Source organism: Paralichthys olivaceus, chromosome 8 (genome assembly GCF_024713975.1).
Source record: "Paralichthys olivaceus isolate ysfri-2021 chromosome 8, ASM2471397v2, whole genome shotgun sequence".
NCBI lineage: Eukaryota > Metazoa > Chordata > Actinopteri > Pleuronectiformes > Paralichthyidae > Paralichthys > Paralichthys olivaceus.
This window is the reverse complement of record NC_091100.1, coordinates 22743513-22761268: the sequence shown is the minus strand read 5'-3', so window position 1 is coordinate 22761268 and position 17756 is coordinate 22743513. Positions and strand designations below refer to the sequence as shown.

At 41.3% G+C, this 17756-nt stretch overlaps 1 protein-coding gene and 1 long non-coding RNA gene across 3 annotated transcripts; one reads left to right on the top strand and one right to left on the bottom strand.

Moving 5' to 3' along the window:
• Window positions 1-27: 27 nt before the first annotated feature.
• Window positions 28-9211, bottom strand: scoca (short coiled-coil protein a). Of its 2 annotated transcripts, none has more exons than XM_020084385.2 (4): window positions 8904-9211; window positions 4518-4589; window positions 4340-4420; window positions 28-2541 (listed from the first exon to the last, which is right to left on the bottom strand). In XM_020084385.2, the coding sequence occupies exons 1-4, from the start codon at window positions 8965-8967 to the stop codon at window positions 2399-2401; spliced, it is 360 nt and encodes a 119-aa protein (XP_019939944.1). In that variant the 5' UTR covers window positions 8968-9211; the 3' UTR covers window positions 28-2398. The 2 variants fall into 2 exon arrangements, with proteins under 2 accessions (XP_019939944.1, XP_069385869.1); XM_069529768.1 differs by lacking the exon at window positions 8904-9211 and adding an exon at window positions 5916-6026.
• Window positions 9212-14098: 4887 nt separating this feature from the next.
• On the top strand, window positions 14099-17111 carry LOC138411101 (uncharacterized). The gene is made up of 3 exons (XR_011243759.1): window positions 14099-14323; window positions 15853-15933; window positions 16494-17111. It is a non-coding gene; the product is annotated as an uncharacterized lncRNA (long non-coding RNA).
• Window positions 17112-17756: the final 645 nt, after the last annotated feature.

Below are 17756 nucleotides of genomic sequence, written 5' to 3'. Positions count from 1 at the left end.
AAGTGACAAAAGACCCAGAGAATTAGGGTGATCTTAGGTTTTTATTAAAACAGAAAAAAAACATTTGAAATGCTAAGGTGCAGGGTGTCTACACACAAGATAAGATGGTACCAGGGTGTGTGCAGGTAGGACATATTCAGCACATCAAACTAATGAATGAACTACTGTACAACTGTTAAAAAAACCTAAATAACCTCAATAGATTACATCATATACATTGTTTAAAGCCTCCTGTAACATCACTTTTCAAACAGCACCTCAGTCCCTGGATGTTTACACACAAATCACTAATTTCCAGATGTTATTCTACAGGATACTTAAGTTTAAAGGAAATAAAAAGCTTGTTCAGATAATGTTCTTCTTCATCTCTGACGACCACTTATCCCTTTGTTTTTTAACTGAGGCAGCAGAGGACACACCCTCCCGCTGTACAGTCAGGACATTATCACATTTTACGGTCAGACCCATCCTCTAGCAGGTGATGTTTTCCAGACCTGACTTAGTGGATCAATAAGCACTCAAGGCCTCTCTACTGCTCTTGTTCTTGATAATAAGGAGAAAGTATCTTGTTTCTTTTTTTCTTTTTGTCTCTAATCACCTCCTCCCCATCACTTTTTCAGGAGAAGGACACAGACTAACATGCAGGGTTTGTCTTTGTGACCTAATCACTGACTCCAATAATCTTGCATTAAAGTCACGTATGAACGTATGAGTTGATCATTTTAAAGGCAAATACTTTGAAGCACAGACAGAAAATCTTGTGTCATGGACCCTGTTCAGACCTGGTGTTAACATCCGTCCTCAGTGAGGACGTAGCCAAGTGTGTCCTTAGATCTGATCACATTCAGAGATGGACTGAGACCACATTCTTGTGTCTGCACAAATGCATCCTGGACCACAAATGAAGGATTGCCTACTAAGCTGAACTTCGTCTGACCTGGTTTTACTAACTGTCAGTATTTTTCTTGTTCTCAGTGCCCATACGTTGACCACAGTGATTCCTTTTTTTATCAGAAGGTCCCATTTTCTGAGTTGTTGCATTGTTGTCCAGACTTTGATGTGTTTCCAAGTCAGAATGTGTTAAAACATGGATGCTGTAAAACTAAATGTGTTTAATTTATGTGTTTAGCGCATTTAAACAACACAGTGACGCCTCTTACCAATGTCTGCATAGTAACGAAGGGCAAATAAAGGATCAGGTGCAACGGGCATATTTAAATACTTTAAAACGTATGAACGTTAATCATAAAAATGTCTGTATTAGAGCTTATTGTAAAATTATGTTATTTAGTGTATGATGACGCACTCAACTTGTATACCAACTGACATCAGACACATCTGTGGGGTTAAAACTACATTATTTCGTCTTCATGAGCACAACATGCATGATTATTTGTGTCTCGAGCAGGGAAGTGAGATTAGATTACAAGTGGACACAGGACACATTAAGGACGCATCTTAATTCCAGGTGTGATCCGATCTCAGGACTGATATTAACACCAGGTCTTAACAGTGTCATGTTGATTCCAAACTCCATCACTCACAATAAAAATCATCACTGATGTTAGTTAAGCTTTACACCTTTAAGAAGCTTGTTAGTTTCTGTGTGCTTTAACTTTCACTGATGCAGAGCTCTCCGTGTATGTACAGTTGAATCCACATACTATTGTTAAGTTCATTTCAGTGACTATTGTTTTAATGCAATTTCATTAGATACGCTAAACCGTTAAAACCATTTCAGAGTTGTATTACTCACACATGCCATATGTTATTTTTTTCGTTTTCAGTAACACTGTCCAGTTTTTCAGCTTTTTAAGTGGAGGAATACGGTCATGCTTTACACAGACACCATGACATCTGAGAGCTACTACGAACTCAGTTCCAGCTGACGTAGAAAATACTGTACAATAATAAATTAAATAAATCAGTGTTAAAGGTGAGGTTGGTGGTCAAACTGTTATTTGTAATATTTAAGGTTTGTTTAAGCCAACTTACAGATCAGACGGGACGAGAACACTGAGAACCACAGAAATGTCAGAGTTGTCCTCAAATTGAAAACCAAGCAGGCAAAACAAATCTAAGAATTGTTTTACAGACGAAGAAGAAACTCATGGTACGAATGATCCTTAAACACTTTAAAACACTTAAAAACTACCTTGTCTGCCAAAAAGACCTGGGCCACACAAACATGATATTTATCAATTTCTGAGCCAACTGGACAGGCGATAAAGTCAGTTAATGTTTTGAATGATTAAATTGTTAGTTTGGACTCAGGTAAGAGAGTTTACAGGAAACAGTCAGGTCCGCTGAGGAAACAAACCCCTCTCCATGTCTTCTCGGTGGGTTTCCTCTCCCAGCCGCTGACCTGGGACCTCAGGTTTTTAAATCGGCTCACAGCTCACTTCCGTTTGCTCTTAGTGTCGGTTGTCTGGAAGACGCTGGAGGCCGACATGAGGTTTTCGATGTACTGACCGAGGACCTGGTTCTCAGACTTCAACTTCAAGTTTTCCTCCTTGACTGCGTCGACTCGTGCCGACAGGTCTGGAACAGAGATTAACGACAGGAAACTGAAACACGTGTGATATCTACTTGCCCTCTCTTAGGGTCAGTTTACAGTAGAAAAGAGAAAGTCCATATGACGTGACGTCTGCACATGGTGGACAGTGAAATAAAAAATGAGCCATATTAAGGACTCTCCTGGGAGAAATCCATCGTGCTGTACTCCACTCTTCACTAAAAAAAGTGACAGAAACAGTCATGGAACAAATTGAAGAGGAAAGATTGAGAGAGGGGTTCAAACTAGAGCTGCAAAAGTTAGTTACATAGTTGGACAGCCAATGACTTTACCAATAACCCCATAAACTCAGCCGAGGGAAAGTAAGTGAGCAAACAGCCACAGTACAGAAAATAGTTTCTTCAATGTTTTCTTGTCACAACACTAAACATGAAATGATGTTGACTGTTGTATGAAAACCCTTTTTCTACGTGAAAAAGATTTCCATGACATTAAAACTCATCACTTGAACTGAGATTGTCTGTCATCTACTGAACAAAACCATGTGCTTATCTATGTGGTATTTTCTGTGTGTGAGCGAGGGATGAGAGAGCAAAGCAGAAGTGCAGTGAGTGCATTAGCACTGATGATTATATCAAGAGAGCAGAGTAGCAGCGCAGAGAAAAGAGCATCAGCACAAAGTGAAACGTCCAGCATTTCCAAACATCAATCCTGAAACAGTGTTTGAGTTTGTCTTTGTAGAACTGGCACGTACACACAGGTGTTTGGTGAAAATGTTATCATCCATGCACAGTTCTCTGCAAGTTACATTTAAGACTTTCAATTCAATTTTATTTGTATAGCGCCAAATCATAATAAACATTATCTCAAGGCACTTTACACAGAAGGTCAAGACCTTAAAAATTAGAGAGAGAAACCCAACAGCTCCCATAATGAGCAGCACTTTGGCGACTGGAGAGAAAAAAACTGCCTCATTAACTGGAAGAAACCTCTAGAACCACCAGAACGGTTGGAGGAGAGCAGAGAAACAAGACAAAGAGCTTGGACCTTAAACAGGAACTGCTCCTATCACATAGACGTGGCTTGGCTAAGAAAAGACCAGACGGAAAACCATAAAATACAAAATATACTGCAGACCAGTCAAAAGACTCATAAAACCATTTACCTCGATTACCACCATGAAAGAATTAAGTCAAAGAGATGAGAGCCACAAAACTAGAGTCGAGTGCTGAACACAAACCCCACACACAGATGTTAATACTTTGACATTGGTTTCTCCTGGTTATCATTTGTTAGTTTAATGTATCCCCCTTTCAGTTGTTATATAAGTGGGAGTAGATGTGTTCATAAGCAGTATACAATACACTAAGTGAATACTATACTCTATGAATCTTTTTTTCCATTCCCTTTGATACTGGATTTATGAAATACAAAAAATGAAAATTAAACTAATAATTGCAAGGACACGGAAATATACTGGGTATTTTGTGATTTTTACTGATTTATAACTGTGAGAAAAGTAAGAACAATAGAAGCTTTGCCCTGAATCTCACCATATGGCCAAGAATCACAGACATGAGAGATAACGGCTTCTGTTACAGTTTACATCTGCTAAGACATGGCCCCAGTATGATACATTATGTATCATTATCTGGATATGAAATGTGATTTTCTTGATTTCACACAGCGCTACCTCTGATGTCAAATGATTTAAACTGTAGACCCTATTAGATCTGTTGTATTCTGAAGCCTTTAACAAACCATGTGGGTTTCCCCCCCCCCCACCCCAGAGAAGACAGATACAGAGTGAAGTGTGTGTTTTACCTTCCAGTGTGTGCTGAAGCTCCAAAACCTGGTTTATTAACCTCGTCTTCTCCTCCATCTCCACCTGGTTCTCCATGTCTCCTAAAACACACACACACACACAGTGACCTTATTTAGACACAAATACAATGCTTTGTCTCATGTTCTCATACTGTTTTGGACACTTGAGCAGACATACCATCTATGTCGCAGTTCATGATGGAAAGCTCGTTCTCCTGTTTAGTATACAGGACTGCAGATTCACGGTCCTCTGAAAAAGAGTTGATGAAGACACGGTGAGCTTCATTAAAGCAGCTATAGCAGTGATGATACGATGTAATTACATAAGGACACAAACATAAGGACTTGAGGGTTTCTCCATGATGGCTGCTTTCGATAATATGTGTGCCACTCTTCAGAGGTTGTCTTATGACCAAATAATTAAGTAGAGAGCCTTTTCAGGGAATCGTGTGAAATAATCATTTTCCATAACATCTGTTTTCTTATGTGAGCAGAAGTGACACATTATTGATTGTAAGGGTTAGGCTTGGTCAGATGGCAAAATGATTCTAGTCAAAGCTTCAGGCACCTGTGTTGCCAGCCCCAGTCAGACCCATACACTTCCACATCTGGGCTGATTCTGGCTGTGTCCTCTCGTATTTTCAGAATGCGACCCAGAATTTGTCCAGATGTGGAGGTACCCTCTGACAGTCACAGATACTGAGTCAGGAGAAAAAGGTTTGGCTTTGCAATGTGACCATGCTTTACTAAATACGTTGTTATTCATTGTTCCAATGATGCCTGTCATCAAGACTGGACCAAGTCCTGCCTCTGTGTCCGTCTGTCTGTGTGTCTGTGTGTGTGTGTGTGTGTGAGCTGGTGGAAGCAGGCACCGCACCCAGGCTGTGAGATGGTGTGATGATGCTGTTGCCCAGTGCTGTGGCACTAACCCTGCACCCAGTAAACTCACACATTGCCCCATCATGCAGTCACTCTGTCAGTGATCTCCTACTCTAACTCCTGAATCGTCTATCTCCATGAAGAAATCATCTTAATGACCGATTACTGATCCATCTTATCTGGGCTAAACAAGCCTCCCACTGTGCGATCTCCGTAAACAGACTCCTGGTCCCAGCATAGAAACATGCAAGCATCCATGCTACACTTGAAAATACACTGTCGCGTGTAGAATGAGACCATGGGTCGATCAGCAGGGAGACTGTCAGGAATCATCTTATAAGCCGAATAATCAATAGCGGATCACACGCGGGGGTGTCCGATAATGGACTCTCTAAACGGAACAATAACAACACCCAGTGTGGGGTTTGCGTCCAACCAGCAGTAACTCAAACTAGTTAGCGTATTAAGTCTCATATTACAAAACCAATCATTGACTAAATCACAATTTTTATCGACATAGGCCGGAGACTCGTTGCTAACGCCCACAAGCTAGCGGCGGCTGCTGTTAGCTAGCTACGCTTGGCTTTACATTTGATCCGAAAAGCTGGTTGGAGGTTAACTACACATCATTCAGTAGAACACACAACAACAACAACAACAACAACAACAACAACACAAGTGACTCGTTTCAACTCACCTAGAGTAAGAAATGACCCAGTAAACAGACTGAAGGCTCCGAGGGGCTGCTGTTAGCTGGACTGCACCGTCGATGTCGTCATCACGACCTCACTGAGTGCACGTCAGCACACTGACCGGCAGGGGGAGCAACACACACACAAACACGCACACACACGCACGCACGCACACACACACACACACATGTTTGTCTTTCTATGCCTGTGAAGACACTCATTGACTTAAATGGAAAGTTCACCGAAAAATGAAAATGATTACTCATTATCGACTCACTGCTACACCGATGGGGGGTGGGGGTGGTGGTCACCATTTGAAGTAAATGTTAATCGTAAAAATACAACAGATAAAAAAAAAAAAGCCTCCTTACTGCTTGTTTGGTGTCATCCAGGTGTCAGGGCCAATTTTGGTTCAATACTATACCTCAAAGTTGTCACAATCAAACCAACCCTAAAGAACCTTCACCAACCCTGCATCGGCAGAGTGGTGGGCAGGTAATGAGTGAATTTCCATTTTTCTGTGAACTATCCCTTTAAGGTTATGAGGCTTCAGGAAGCCAATGTAAGTCCCTTGACTTTGTGTGTGTGTGTGTGTGTGTGTGTGTGTGTGTGTGTGTGTGTGTGTGTGTGTGTGTGTGTGTGCACTGCCTCAGCTCGAGGCGTCCATGTGCTCCTTCCTCTCGTTAGCCAAACCAAACCCTGGAGACGCTGCTGTTTCAGCCAACACAATTCCATGCCCAGACTCTTCCGCCTCCAGCTTTATCTCAGCCTATCTTTCCCTTTCCTGTTTGATTCCCGAACCCTGTGAGACATCGCTGGCTAAAACTGTGAAAACAGTGCTGCACCCAACTGCTAACACCTCTAAATACTGTATGTGCTCTCCAGCCCTTTCTGATGGACATGTTCGCAATGGCAAATCTGTAAGAAGTAGAGAAACGTGTTTTGTGATTTTTCTTAAAATATAGGTTCATGTAACAGGAGCACAAGTAGAACAGGATAATTAAGTCCGTCAGTCAAGGAATTTAGTTAGTCCTCTCAATATTTAGCTTTGAATGTTTGTGTTTGGATGTATAATCTGTGTGTAAATGTTACCCTTCCTTGTGTGTCTCTGCCTGTTTAGTTACTTTCTGGTGATGCCTCATGTTGTGTCATTTCATATTTCATTTTGATCTTCACTGGCTATTTCACATGCGTGTCTTTGCCGATCACTTCACTTCCTCTTGTCTCCTGCTTCTTTGTTGCACCTTCACATGTCACACCTGTGTCTCTGTGTTGTTCAGTTCAGTACTATTTGTTCTTGACATGTTCTGAGCTCTTACATATATTTACTGCCTGACACTCTTGTAGTTTTCTTGTGCAAAACTGAAATACAGATGCCTGTTGACTGCAGGCTCTGGACAATATAGAAGAACATGGAGTAATAATGTATTGAATTCAACAAGCTTCAATAAGACATGTAAAGATCTGGTTGTTATAATGACCATGCAGTCTGTACCAGGGCCCCAGAGCCTGAAGATCCCAACATTTACAATGTTAGCCGGTTTCTGATCATTGTGAATTTGAGAGGGAATATTTGCATCACTCAAGTCCAAATGCATAAGGTGACTCTGGCAATATCTGGTTTTGTCTCAAATACACTGCTCAAAGAAATGAAGGGAACACTTAATCATCACAGTATAACAGTAAGTCAGGTACATTTCAGGGATATCAATCTGTCCATTTAGGAAGCACAAGTGATAATGAATCAGTTTCACCTGCTTTGGTGCAAATTAACAGGTGCAATGGAGAAGCAAAGTCAAGACAACCCCTAAAAAGGGAATGGTTTTGCATGTGCTGGCCACAGACAGCTGCTCTCTCTTTATCCTTCCTGACCAATTCTTCTTTAGTTTTGGGTTCTGCCAGTGTCCTTGTCACTGAGGTGGTACCTGCAGCCTGATCAGGTTGCACAGGTAGTCCGGCTCCTCCAGGAAGGCACATCCATGCGTGCGGTCACAAGAAGGTTTGCTGTGTCTCCCAGCACAGTCTCAAGAGCAAAGAGGAAATACCAGGAGACCATCAGCTACACGAGGAGAGCTGGACAGAGCTATAGAAGGGCATCAACCCAGCGGCAGGACCAGTATCTGACATTAGTAAGGATTTTCAACTTGAATAATTTGATTTTCAACTTGAATAATTGATTTAAGTGTTCCCTTCCTTTGTTTGAGCAGTGTATATGCCGAATTACATGCTTAGAAAAGTCTTGTGCCTGTGGTCCGTGGGAATTTAATAACCAGGCTCATGAATGGGACCATTTTACAACCTTGACCACCAACCTGAGCTCACCAGAACATCACCTCATACCTGTCTGTTTCAGTGTGTCACTCATGTTGGACGGACACAAACAGAGACAAAGACTAATAAGTGTGGATGTACTAACAGACAGAGAAGGGATTGTTCCAAAGTCATAACTAACTAGTTAAATGCTCTCAGTTCTCATAAACACATTTAGTTTAAGGACAATTTATGTGTGTGTGTATTTATGCAAACAAAGTGTGGATTCATTAGGAGCCACACCTCAGTCCTGTCACAACACACCCACATAAGCATTGCATTTACAGGCTGCTCAGTCACATACTCTAACTGCAGTCACGTGTGCTGTGGCTGACAACAACAAAAAGTACAATAAAATGATGAGTTTGATAACATCTGGAGGTTTTACTGTCAAGAACAATGGCCACTTTACACCTGCAGAGCTTGTTCTATATTTACAAAGGTGTTTTAAACTAGGAGAATGTGTATAGATCTGTCCAGAGAGAGCTAGATGTACAGAAAAGTGTCCGTCTCTGTCTTTAGAGATCCTATTTCAAGTTTGTTTCACATTCCGTCTGGGAAACCTCAACACTCAGCATTTGAATGATGATCCAAATGAAAAGAAGATACCACTTTTGAAAAATGAAGGTAGAAGAAGGATACGTGTGGGAAAATACTTGCAGAATAGTCCCTTGAGGTTTTACCTTTGTCGTCTGCCAGAGAGATGTTAGTGAATGTCCCATCATCCTCGTCCACAGCAGCCTCCATGTTCTGACTCTCCTTGTCTTCCCCCAGCTTGGTTTCCTTCTCTCTTTTTTTAACCTCCCAGAGTCGATTAGTCGTGTTTCTATTTTCTTGCCTTTGCTTCTTTCCCTCTTGCTTTGTTTAAACTTTACCCTTGCTCCAAGGCTCTGTCTCTCCTCTCATCTCTTTGGCCCGCCTCCTCACAAACCTGCTGCCTGAATAATTTACATTGTCACGTTTACCTGCCCTACCTGTCTGGTGCCTCAGGTTATTGAGTCGTCATGAGAATTGGTCACCATGGTGACAGCTGGACCAAAACATTAGAAGGACTGCCCCAGCAGAAAAACTGTCAGGGGTCAAAGTTCACCCTCCAGTAGAGTCACGAGAGCCTAAAAGACACAAACACACACACACACACACTGTAGTCTGATGATCAAACCAAAAGGCTTCTGTGCAGAGTTGACCTACAGTGACTGTGAGTGAAAAACTGCTGTCATTGTTTGTGTGAGAGCAGGCTGCACTCTGGTGATTACTGTTGAACACTGCAGACAAAGAAATAGTCTATTTACCAACTAGAATGGCGTTCAGTCAAAACATACCTTCACCTTCAACAGTCCCTTTATTAAGCAACATTTAAATTCCCTAGATGTGGATTTCTGTTTGGATCTGCACCACATTACACACGCTCAGAAAAATCTGTCCCCTAAATCATGTCTGATTAAGAACCAGGAATTATTCATTGATGAAAATGTTGAAAAATCTCACAATGATCTGACCTCATGACCCATTTGACCCTAAACCTCTGCTAGGACCCACTTAAGTGTTTCCTAAATGTTTGGCCCGATGACAGCAGGAGATAAACTGTTAATAACCAGTTATAAAATGAAATAACTTACCCTCTCATGATGTGAAGGTGCTGTGGTGAAGGTCTGGATAGGTTGAGTGAGGAAAACTTCAATAGGTTTGAAGCATGATTATGATCACAGTTAAAAATCAAATGTTGTATGAATCACAGCAGATGTGTTGTTATGGTCTGAGCTTGTGTATCTGTGTCTCTCTGGTTGTGTTCATGGATTCATGTACGTGTTTGCTCACACCACAGGTTTAATCTTATGTGATTGTCTGTGCTTATGGTCAGTTGTGTGTCTGTGTGTTTGCACAGGATTCACCTGCCTCATAAACACAGGGAACCAACATTTATGAGAACAATATCACAGGGAAGGGAACAACCTTCCCTCTGCAGGCCGACCCATGGAGCAGTACTGCTGATCTCAGATCGGTTTTACAATGGCTGACACAATATGAAGAACCACAGTGACGGCTAAATGTGGCAGGCAACACTGCAGCTGCAGTTTCGCCCTAAATACTCGATTAACGCTACAAGGCAAGTTGAGGACTAAAGTTCAAAGTTTACAGGCCGGTGGAGGATGAAGTTTCTACGTTAGAGTGAAGTTTAGAGTGAAACGGTTAGGTGTGTGTGTGTGTGTGTGTGTGTGTGTGTGTGTGTGTGTGTGTGTGTGTGTGTGTGTGTGTGTGTGAGAGACACACCATGTGCCATAGGTGTTAGAACCGAACCCCTGCCACTGAGTGACAATCAAACAAAAACACACACACACTAATAAAACTTGACTCCGGCAAAAATGATGAAACGATGTGTATGTGTTACCCTTGTTCAGATATTTTTGTGAGGACCACTTGAGCCCACAGTGAGGACATGGTGAGAGAGTGAGGACATTTTGGCCGGTACTCACTTTCAGACCCACTTTTAATGGACTGTTTTAGGGTTAAGACTTGTCTCATGTGCGAATAGTGCCCCTTGTTTATAGAGTATCTCTGTGTTTGTGTGGACCTGAGCACTTTGTTTTTGTATATGTGTATATATACAGGGCAAAGATGCAGGCAACTATCAAAAGAGAAGTCGGTTGCGATAGTGTGTGTGTGTGTGTTGATTCTATGAAAACGGGGGGGAAACATCATGACAACTGAGACTGACTCCTGATTGGTTGAGTGTGTGGCCCCAAATACAGAAGATGGAAGGAATTTCTGGATAGTGGGAGGAAGTAGAGACTCGCTGGCCATATTTGGTCAGTGTTCCTCCTGAACGCTTGGTATGGTGAGGCAGAGGGTCTTCAGTTAGTTGCGATCTGCAACTTCACCACTAGATGCAATTAAGTCCTACCTCATGATGGTGTGAATGATCATAACTGTATGGCATTTATCATTCACTGTTGGCTCTGGAATTAGCACTGGATTATAATGACCCTGTGTTTTATCAGTGACCATATGAAGCCAATCTACAGTATGAAGTTTTCTCTCTCACCTCTCAGCCGACACCACTTAAGCTGCTTTCAGACATGCACTGAGGTCCGGACATTTCCTGAAATTTTCCAGAGGGGCTGTTTATGAGAACAAAAATGTCAGAGTCAAATGCTCCGGAAAGCCTTCTGAACTTTTCCTGTCAGCCCCGTCGTAAATTTTCACTGAGTGAATGGGTGTGTGATGATCTTTCTAACACGTGATATCTCAGGATGACAGAGGTGCCATACACAGCTGCTGACATGTCAACTTGGAAAGACAACAAGCTTTTGGTTTGGCTTTTACATGTCCTGCCCACAGGACCTGTCTACGACATGCTGTTTCCTGGCACAGTCCCCTGGCCTGAATGTCCCAAACATTTTCCTGTTGTTGTGTATGTCAATTTTCAATTTCAATTTTCAGTTGAGTAAACTTTATTGGCATGAAAATTACAATATCCTAAATCTGGGATTTTGTCCTCTCCAGGCTGCTAGTTCTGTCTGTGTCAGCTGGTTTCTATGGCTGGGCTGACGTCACTGAGTCTGTACACAATCAAAGTCTCTCTCAGTTTCTCCTCAGTCACATATTTAACCACTGTACACTGTCTGTTTAGAGCCAGGTAACATAGAAGTTTGCTCTCAGCTGTTGTGGTGGACATCCACTAGTTCATGTCCTTTTCTTTTTCTTTAGCTATAATATGGTTGGAGGGTTGGAGGAGCTGGCTGAGACCACTCCTCTCTATGTTCTCCTCTTGGCAGAGCAGAACTTTGTAATGGGTGGACTCTGAGGAAGCTATTGCACAAGTCAGTGTGCAGGTTTTCAATTGGGTGTTTGTCCCATTTCTCAATGTCTTGATTTATGAGAGGACCTCACACTTCACTACCATCAGAAGAATTGATTCAATTATCGATTTAAATATCTTGAGCCAGATTGTAACCGGTATATTTATGTTTGAAGACTTCTTTATAGCACAGAAAGCCCTTCTTCCCCTCTCTATGAGGTCATTAATGGCCAGATATTTCCTGTTGATGGGATTTTTAGTACAGATAAGTGTGGCTGTGTGTGTCTTCTATGTCAAAAGATGATGATCTGGATTTCCAAATCAACTGTCAGAGCCCAAGTCTGACAAAAAGTTTGCAGATGATCCAGTTGCTGTGGTAAAGCCCCCTTAGATGTTTTTAAACTGCACATTTATTATTTGTATATATTGATTTAATAATGTTAAAGTGGTCCTCACAGAAACATCTTTACGAGTGCACACACACACACACACACACACACACACACACATTGTTTCATCATTTTTGCCGGAGTCAAGTTTTATTAGTGTGTGTTTGTCAGTGGCCAGTGTTATGTTCTAACACCTGTGGCACATGGGCACCAAGCACCCCCCCCACACCTGAACGCTTCACTCTAACGTTGAAACTTCATCCTCCACCGGCCTGTAAACTTTGAACTTTAGTCCTCAACTTGCCTTGTAGCGTTAATCGAGTATTTAGGGCGAAACTGCAGCTGCAGTGTTGCCTGCCACATTTAGCCGTCACTGTGGTTCTTCATATTGTGTCAGCCATTGTAAAACTGATCTGAGATCAGCAGTACTGCTCCATGGGTCGGCCTGCAGAGGGAAGGTTGGTCCCTTCCCTGTGATATTGTTCTCATAAATGTTGGTTCCCTGTGTTTATGAGGCAGGTGAATCCTGTGCAAACACACAGACACACAACTGACGATAAGCACAGACAATCACATAAGATTAAACCTGTGGTGTGAGCAAACACGTACATGAATCCATGAACACAACCAGAGAGACACAGATACACAAGCTCAGACCATAACAACACATCTGCTGTGATTCATACATTTGTTTTTTAACTGTGATCATAATCATGCTTCAAACCTATTGAAGTTTTCCTCAACCTATCCAGACCTTCACCACAGCACCGTCACATCATGAGAGGGTAAGTTATTTCATTTTATAACTGGTTATTAACAGTTTATCTCCTGCTGTCATCGGGCCAAACATTTAGGAAACACTTAAGTGGGTCCTAGCAGAGGTTTAGGGTCAAATGGGTCATGAGGTCAATCAGATCGGATCGTTGTGAGATTTTTCAACATTTTCGTTGATGAATAATTCATGGATCTTAATGAAAAACATCAGACATGTTTAGGGGACAGATTTTTCTGAGTGTGTGCAATGTGGTGCAGATCCAAACAGAAGGAATTTAAATGTTGTTTCATAAAGGGACCATTGGGCCTCAGTGAGGGTATGTGATTGATTGAACGCCATTCTAGTTAGTAAATAGACTTTATTTCTAGGAGGCTGCGTTGGATCAAACTACTGTTTCCAGAGTCAAGATTATGTGATGTTTTTGCACTTTGAGGTAGAATTTATATCTTCTACTTCCAATAATTTTTCCTGTTGTAATTTCTACATTTTGACCTGCAGCAGCTAGATAATATAGTAAAGCCACCAAATGATAAAAATGAGGATGTCGATTTCTAGAGTTTGTCTTTGTGCACAGTCACTGGACCATGACAGCAAACAGAGGTTTCTTCACTGCTGTGTTTGTCGTGCAGGCGACTCAGAGTTGGAACGTGATGGAGCCTCTGAGGCCTGTCGCTGTCTTTGTCTGCAGTGTTCAACAGTAACCACCAGAGTGCAGCCTGCTCCCACACAAACAATGACAGCAGTTTTTAATTCACAGTCACTGTAGGTCAACATCAGACTACTGTGTGTGTGTGTGTGTGTGTGTGTGTGTGTGTGTGTGTGTGTGTGTGTGTGTGTGTGTGTGTGTGTGTGTGTGTGTGTGTGTGTGTAAGGCACTTCATTTGTTTTGGTTTTGTGAGGAGGCGGGCCAAAGAGATGAGAGGAGAGACAGAGCCATGGAGCAAGGGTAAAGTTTAAACAAAGCAAGAGGGAAAGAAGCAAAGGCAAGGAAATAGAAACACGACTAATCCACTCTGGGAGGTTAAACAAAAAGAGAGAAGGAAACCAAGCTGGAGGAAGACAAGGAGAGTCAGAACATGGAGGCTGCTGTGGACGAGGATGATGGGACATTCACTAACATCTCTCTGGCAGACGACAAAGGTAAAACCTCAAGGGACTATTCTGCAAGTATTTTCCCACACGTATCCTTCTTCTACCTTCATTTTTGGCATTTATTGCATATCAAAGACATTTGTTTGCATTAATACACACACACACACACACAAATTGTCCAGCAACTAAATGTATTTATGAGAACTGAGCGCATTTAACTAGTTATGATGTTGGAACAATCCCCTCCCCGTCCAAACCTTTACAATTTGAATTGTGTTGAGCTGCATCAAAGGTCCAGTGTGTAAGATTTAGGTGAGAGGGATCTTCTGGCAGAAATTGAATATAAATGAATCATAGCATTGTTCTCACTAGTGTGTTTCATCTGAATTGTACAAATTGTTGTTTCTTTACCCTAGAATTGCCTTTTAAATGTAAAAACTTTATATTTACATGGGGGGGGGTCCTCTCTATGGAGGCCGTCATGTTTTTTACATTAGTCCAGACTGGACAAACTAAACACCTTTTGAGTTCTCAAAATTGAAGGCTACCGCAGGTTTTTTTATGTTTGGAAGGGGAGGGTAAGGTGAGCTGCAACATGCAAATTCGCCACAAAATTCTACACACTGAACCTTTAACTGTCTCATCTTAATACATACACACACTCAGTCTTTGTTTCTGTTTGTGTCTGTCCCACATTAATGACCACTTTTGTTCCCTTTTTAACATTGAGAGTGAAATGGCGGCTGTCACTTTAGGGACCCCAGGCAAGAGAGACCTCGGAGGCCCACATTGAACAGGGTGTAGGGGTAGGCTTTATCACTTTACATGGTATTCTACTCTGTAGATAGCATTATGGTAAACACACAACACTAAGACAGCAGCCTTGCCAGTGTTCAAACTTCCCCCAGTTTGAAAAGAAGATGAGATTTTCATCTCAGTTTATGTGTTCACTTGAAATGACCTTATCTAGTAAAAAACATCAGATATTTTTTACTTCTAGGGAGTTCGTTTTTTTAAACTACTTAACAGTCCTGTTCCTAAATACTAAATATTCATTTATTTTCAGTATTTTAGCAGTTTGTTCACATAATTCAAAAAGTATTTCATATGAAAAACAAACACAAATACTCGGGGGAAATATATGTATATTATATACTGATTAGCAACACACACACACAGAGTTTAGCAGGCTGTAACTCATACACACAAATTCACAGCAAAATTGAGGTTTTCATTTGTAATATTCTATTGAGTGTACACGTGCACATGCATGTTTGTGTGAGAATTATAACATTGCACAATATTATGGCTCTAAAATGCTGGCTTAGCAGGAGACATATCATAGGAAAAGGATGACATTTTTAAATTCCACAAAAAATACACACCTTTGGAAAATGTCATGCCATATGCACACACACAAAAAAACCTGAAAAAGGTCCCCAAGGGGCCCTAAGGGTTAACTTTAGCAATACAAGCACAACATCTGACAGAGAGTGATAAATAATAATTGTATTTTCTTGTTCCTCTTTTCACTGATTTGCTGGTGCTTTTGAAACAGTTGTTCCTCTTTCCATCAGGAGGGACTGTGACTGCTGCTTCATTTCATATTGAAGAGATGGTTAAGGTTACGACAGAAGAGAGAGCAACTATATGTAATGGTCAGTCACCACACACATATTAACAGAGACAGTCACTTACCTTCAGGTCGGAGATACAGATCACTGACATTCAGGACTGAGAGATCCATATCAAGCTTTGTGCCTTCATCCATCACACTCATCAATGGTTGTTCTAACACTGATCAATTTAAAACTATTTATTGTGTATTATCTTTACAGTTACAAGCTGAACTTGCCACTGTTGATTGCTCTCTGGATGTAGTAGTATGTGGTATGCAGTATGATGCATACTTGCAATACTGTATGTGTACCATATGAACCGATACTTTTACACAAAAGAAGTTCCTAATGGATAAATAATAATATTAATTAGTTATAAGTTAATTGAATTTGAAAGAATGCAGAACACAAATGTCGGAGCACAGCGACATTACACACACAACACTACTTCTATCAAGTTAGGCGCACACGACTGCCACAAGTTAACTGCCATTCAATTCTACACTCATCAGACTGGTCTGTTATGACTCAGTGTACTGGATGTGTCTCGTGTTCTGTTACAGAGTATGCTCGTTCTTCTGCTATTGTCTTTCCACAAGGATCAACAACTAGAACTCTATAGACGCCACAGCAGAGGTTGTGATAATAAGTACACAACAGAAAGATTGGATGGATGAAAAATGAAGAGACACACTGAAGTCCTGAGGAAGAAGTAAGAGAAAAGGCCATGAGGTAACCAGAAACAACAGAGTTTTTTTTTCTTTCTGGACAGTTATCCTTGTGTTTTGGGCTGAAGAAGTGGTGTTACATTCAAAGTCTCAGTCACAATTAACTGACTCACTCAGCAAGATGTTACGACCATGCTGACATAATGTACAGAGATGACAGCCATTATAAAAATGGATGACATGACAGTTCCCCAAAATGAAACCAAAGAGCTCAAACGCCACCTGGAGGCTAGCTGCAGTACATGTCATGAATCCTAATCCTAACCTGTTTGAGTGGATGATGGTATTCTGTCATTTAAGGCAGTTCTTATAACACTGATATATGTACAAGTGTTCATTTTCTCATGTAAATGTGGTTTTAATTATCAGTCATTTGTTGTCATAAAAACACAGTGAAACATCATGATTGGAGATTTTGGTTTCATTTCTAGATAGTGGGAGGAAGTGGAGATGTGTCGTTGATCTTTAAATGCAGTCTGCGGTCTGGCCTTTGTCAGGATCAATGGGAAGGAGTTTTGCAGGTGCAGATTGCTCTGTCAGGATATGATGGCATATTGTTTTCCTTCTCACCATTTTCTCCTTCTGTTTACTTCTTTTCCACTGAAATAGGATAAACAAGGAGCCATGTCAAAACAGCAGATGTTATCTCCGCTCCCTCAAAGGTGGAACCACACTGTTGTCTAAAATATCTTGGCCATCATGTACAAAACAAACGGAAAATGTAGGTGATTTGACATTTCCACACTAAGATCAGTAAGATCAGTGTGGATTTTAACTGAATTACAATCAACTGTAATGTCAATTCTCAACTCATGAATGCACGTTTTTCAGTTGTCGTGGACTTTCATGCAGCAAAGTAAATCTGGCTGGTTATTTTTTCTGTTTAAATATATGCATTCATGTATTCATCAGTTAAAAATATATAACACTTTTCACATTATATTATATGTAGTGTCAAATATCCTAACATACATAGGTATTTTACTATCAATCCTGCTCCAGTAAAAGTCCGCTCCAGGCTTTGCAGGCAGCCATGAGAGGCTACAGTGTTGGTTTATGATCTCCACCATACATGCTTCCTCCCCTTCACCTCCCCTCACCCCCCCCCCCCCCCCCCCCCCCCCCTCTCCCTCA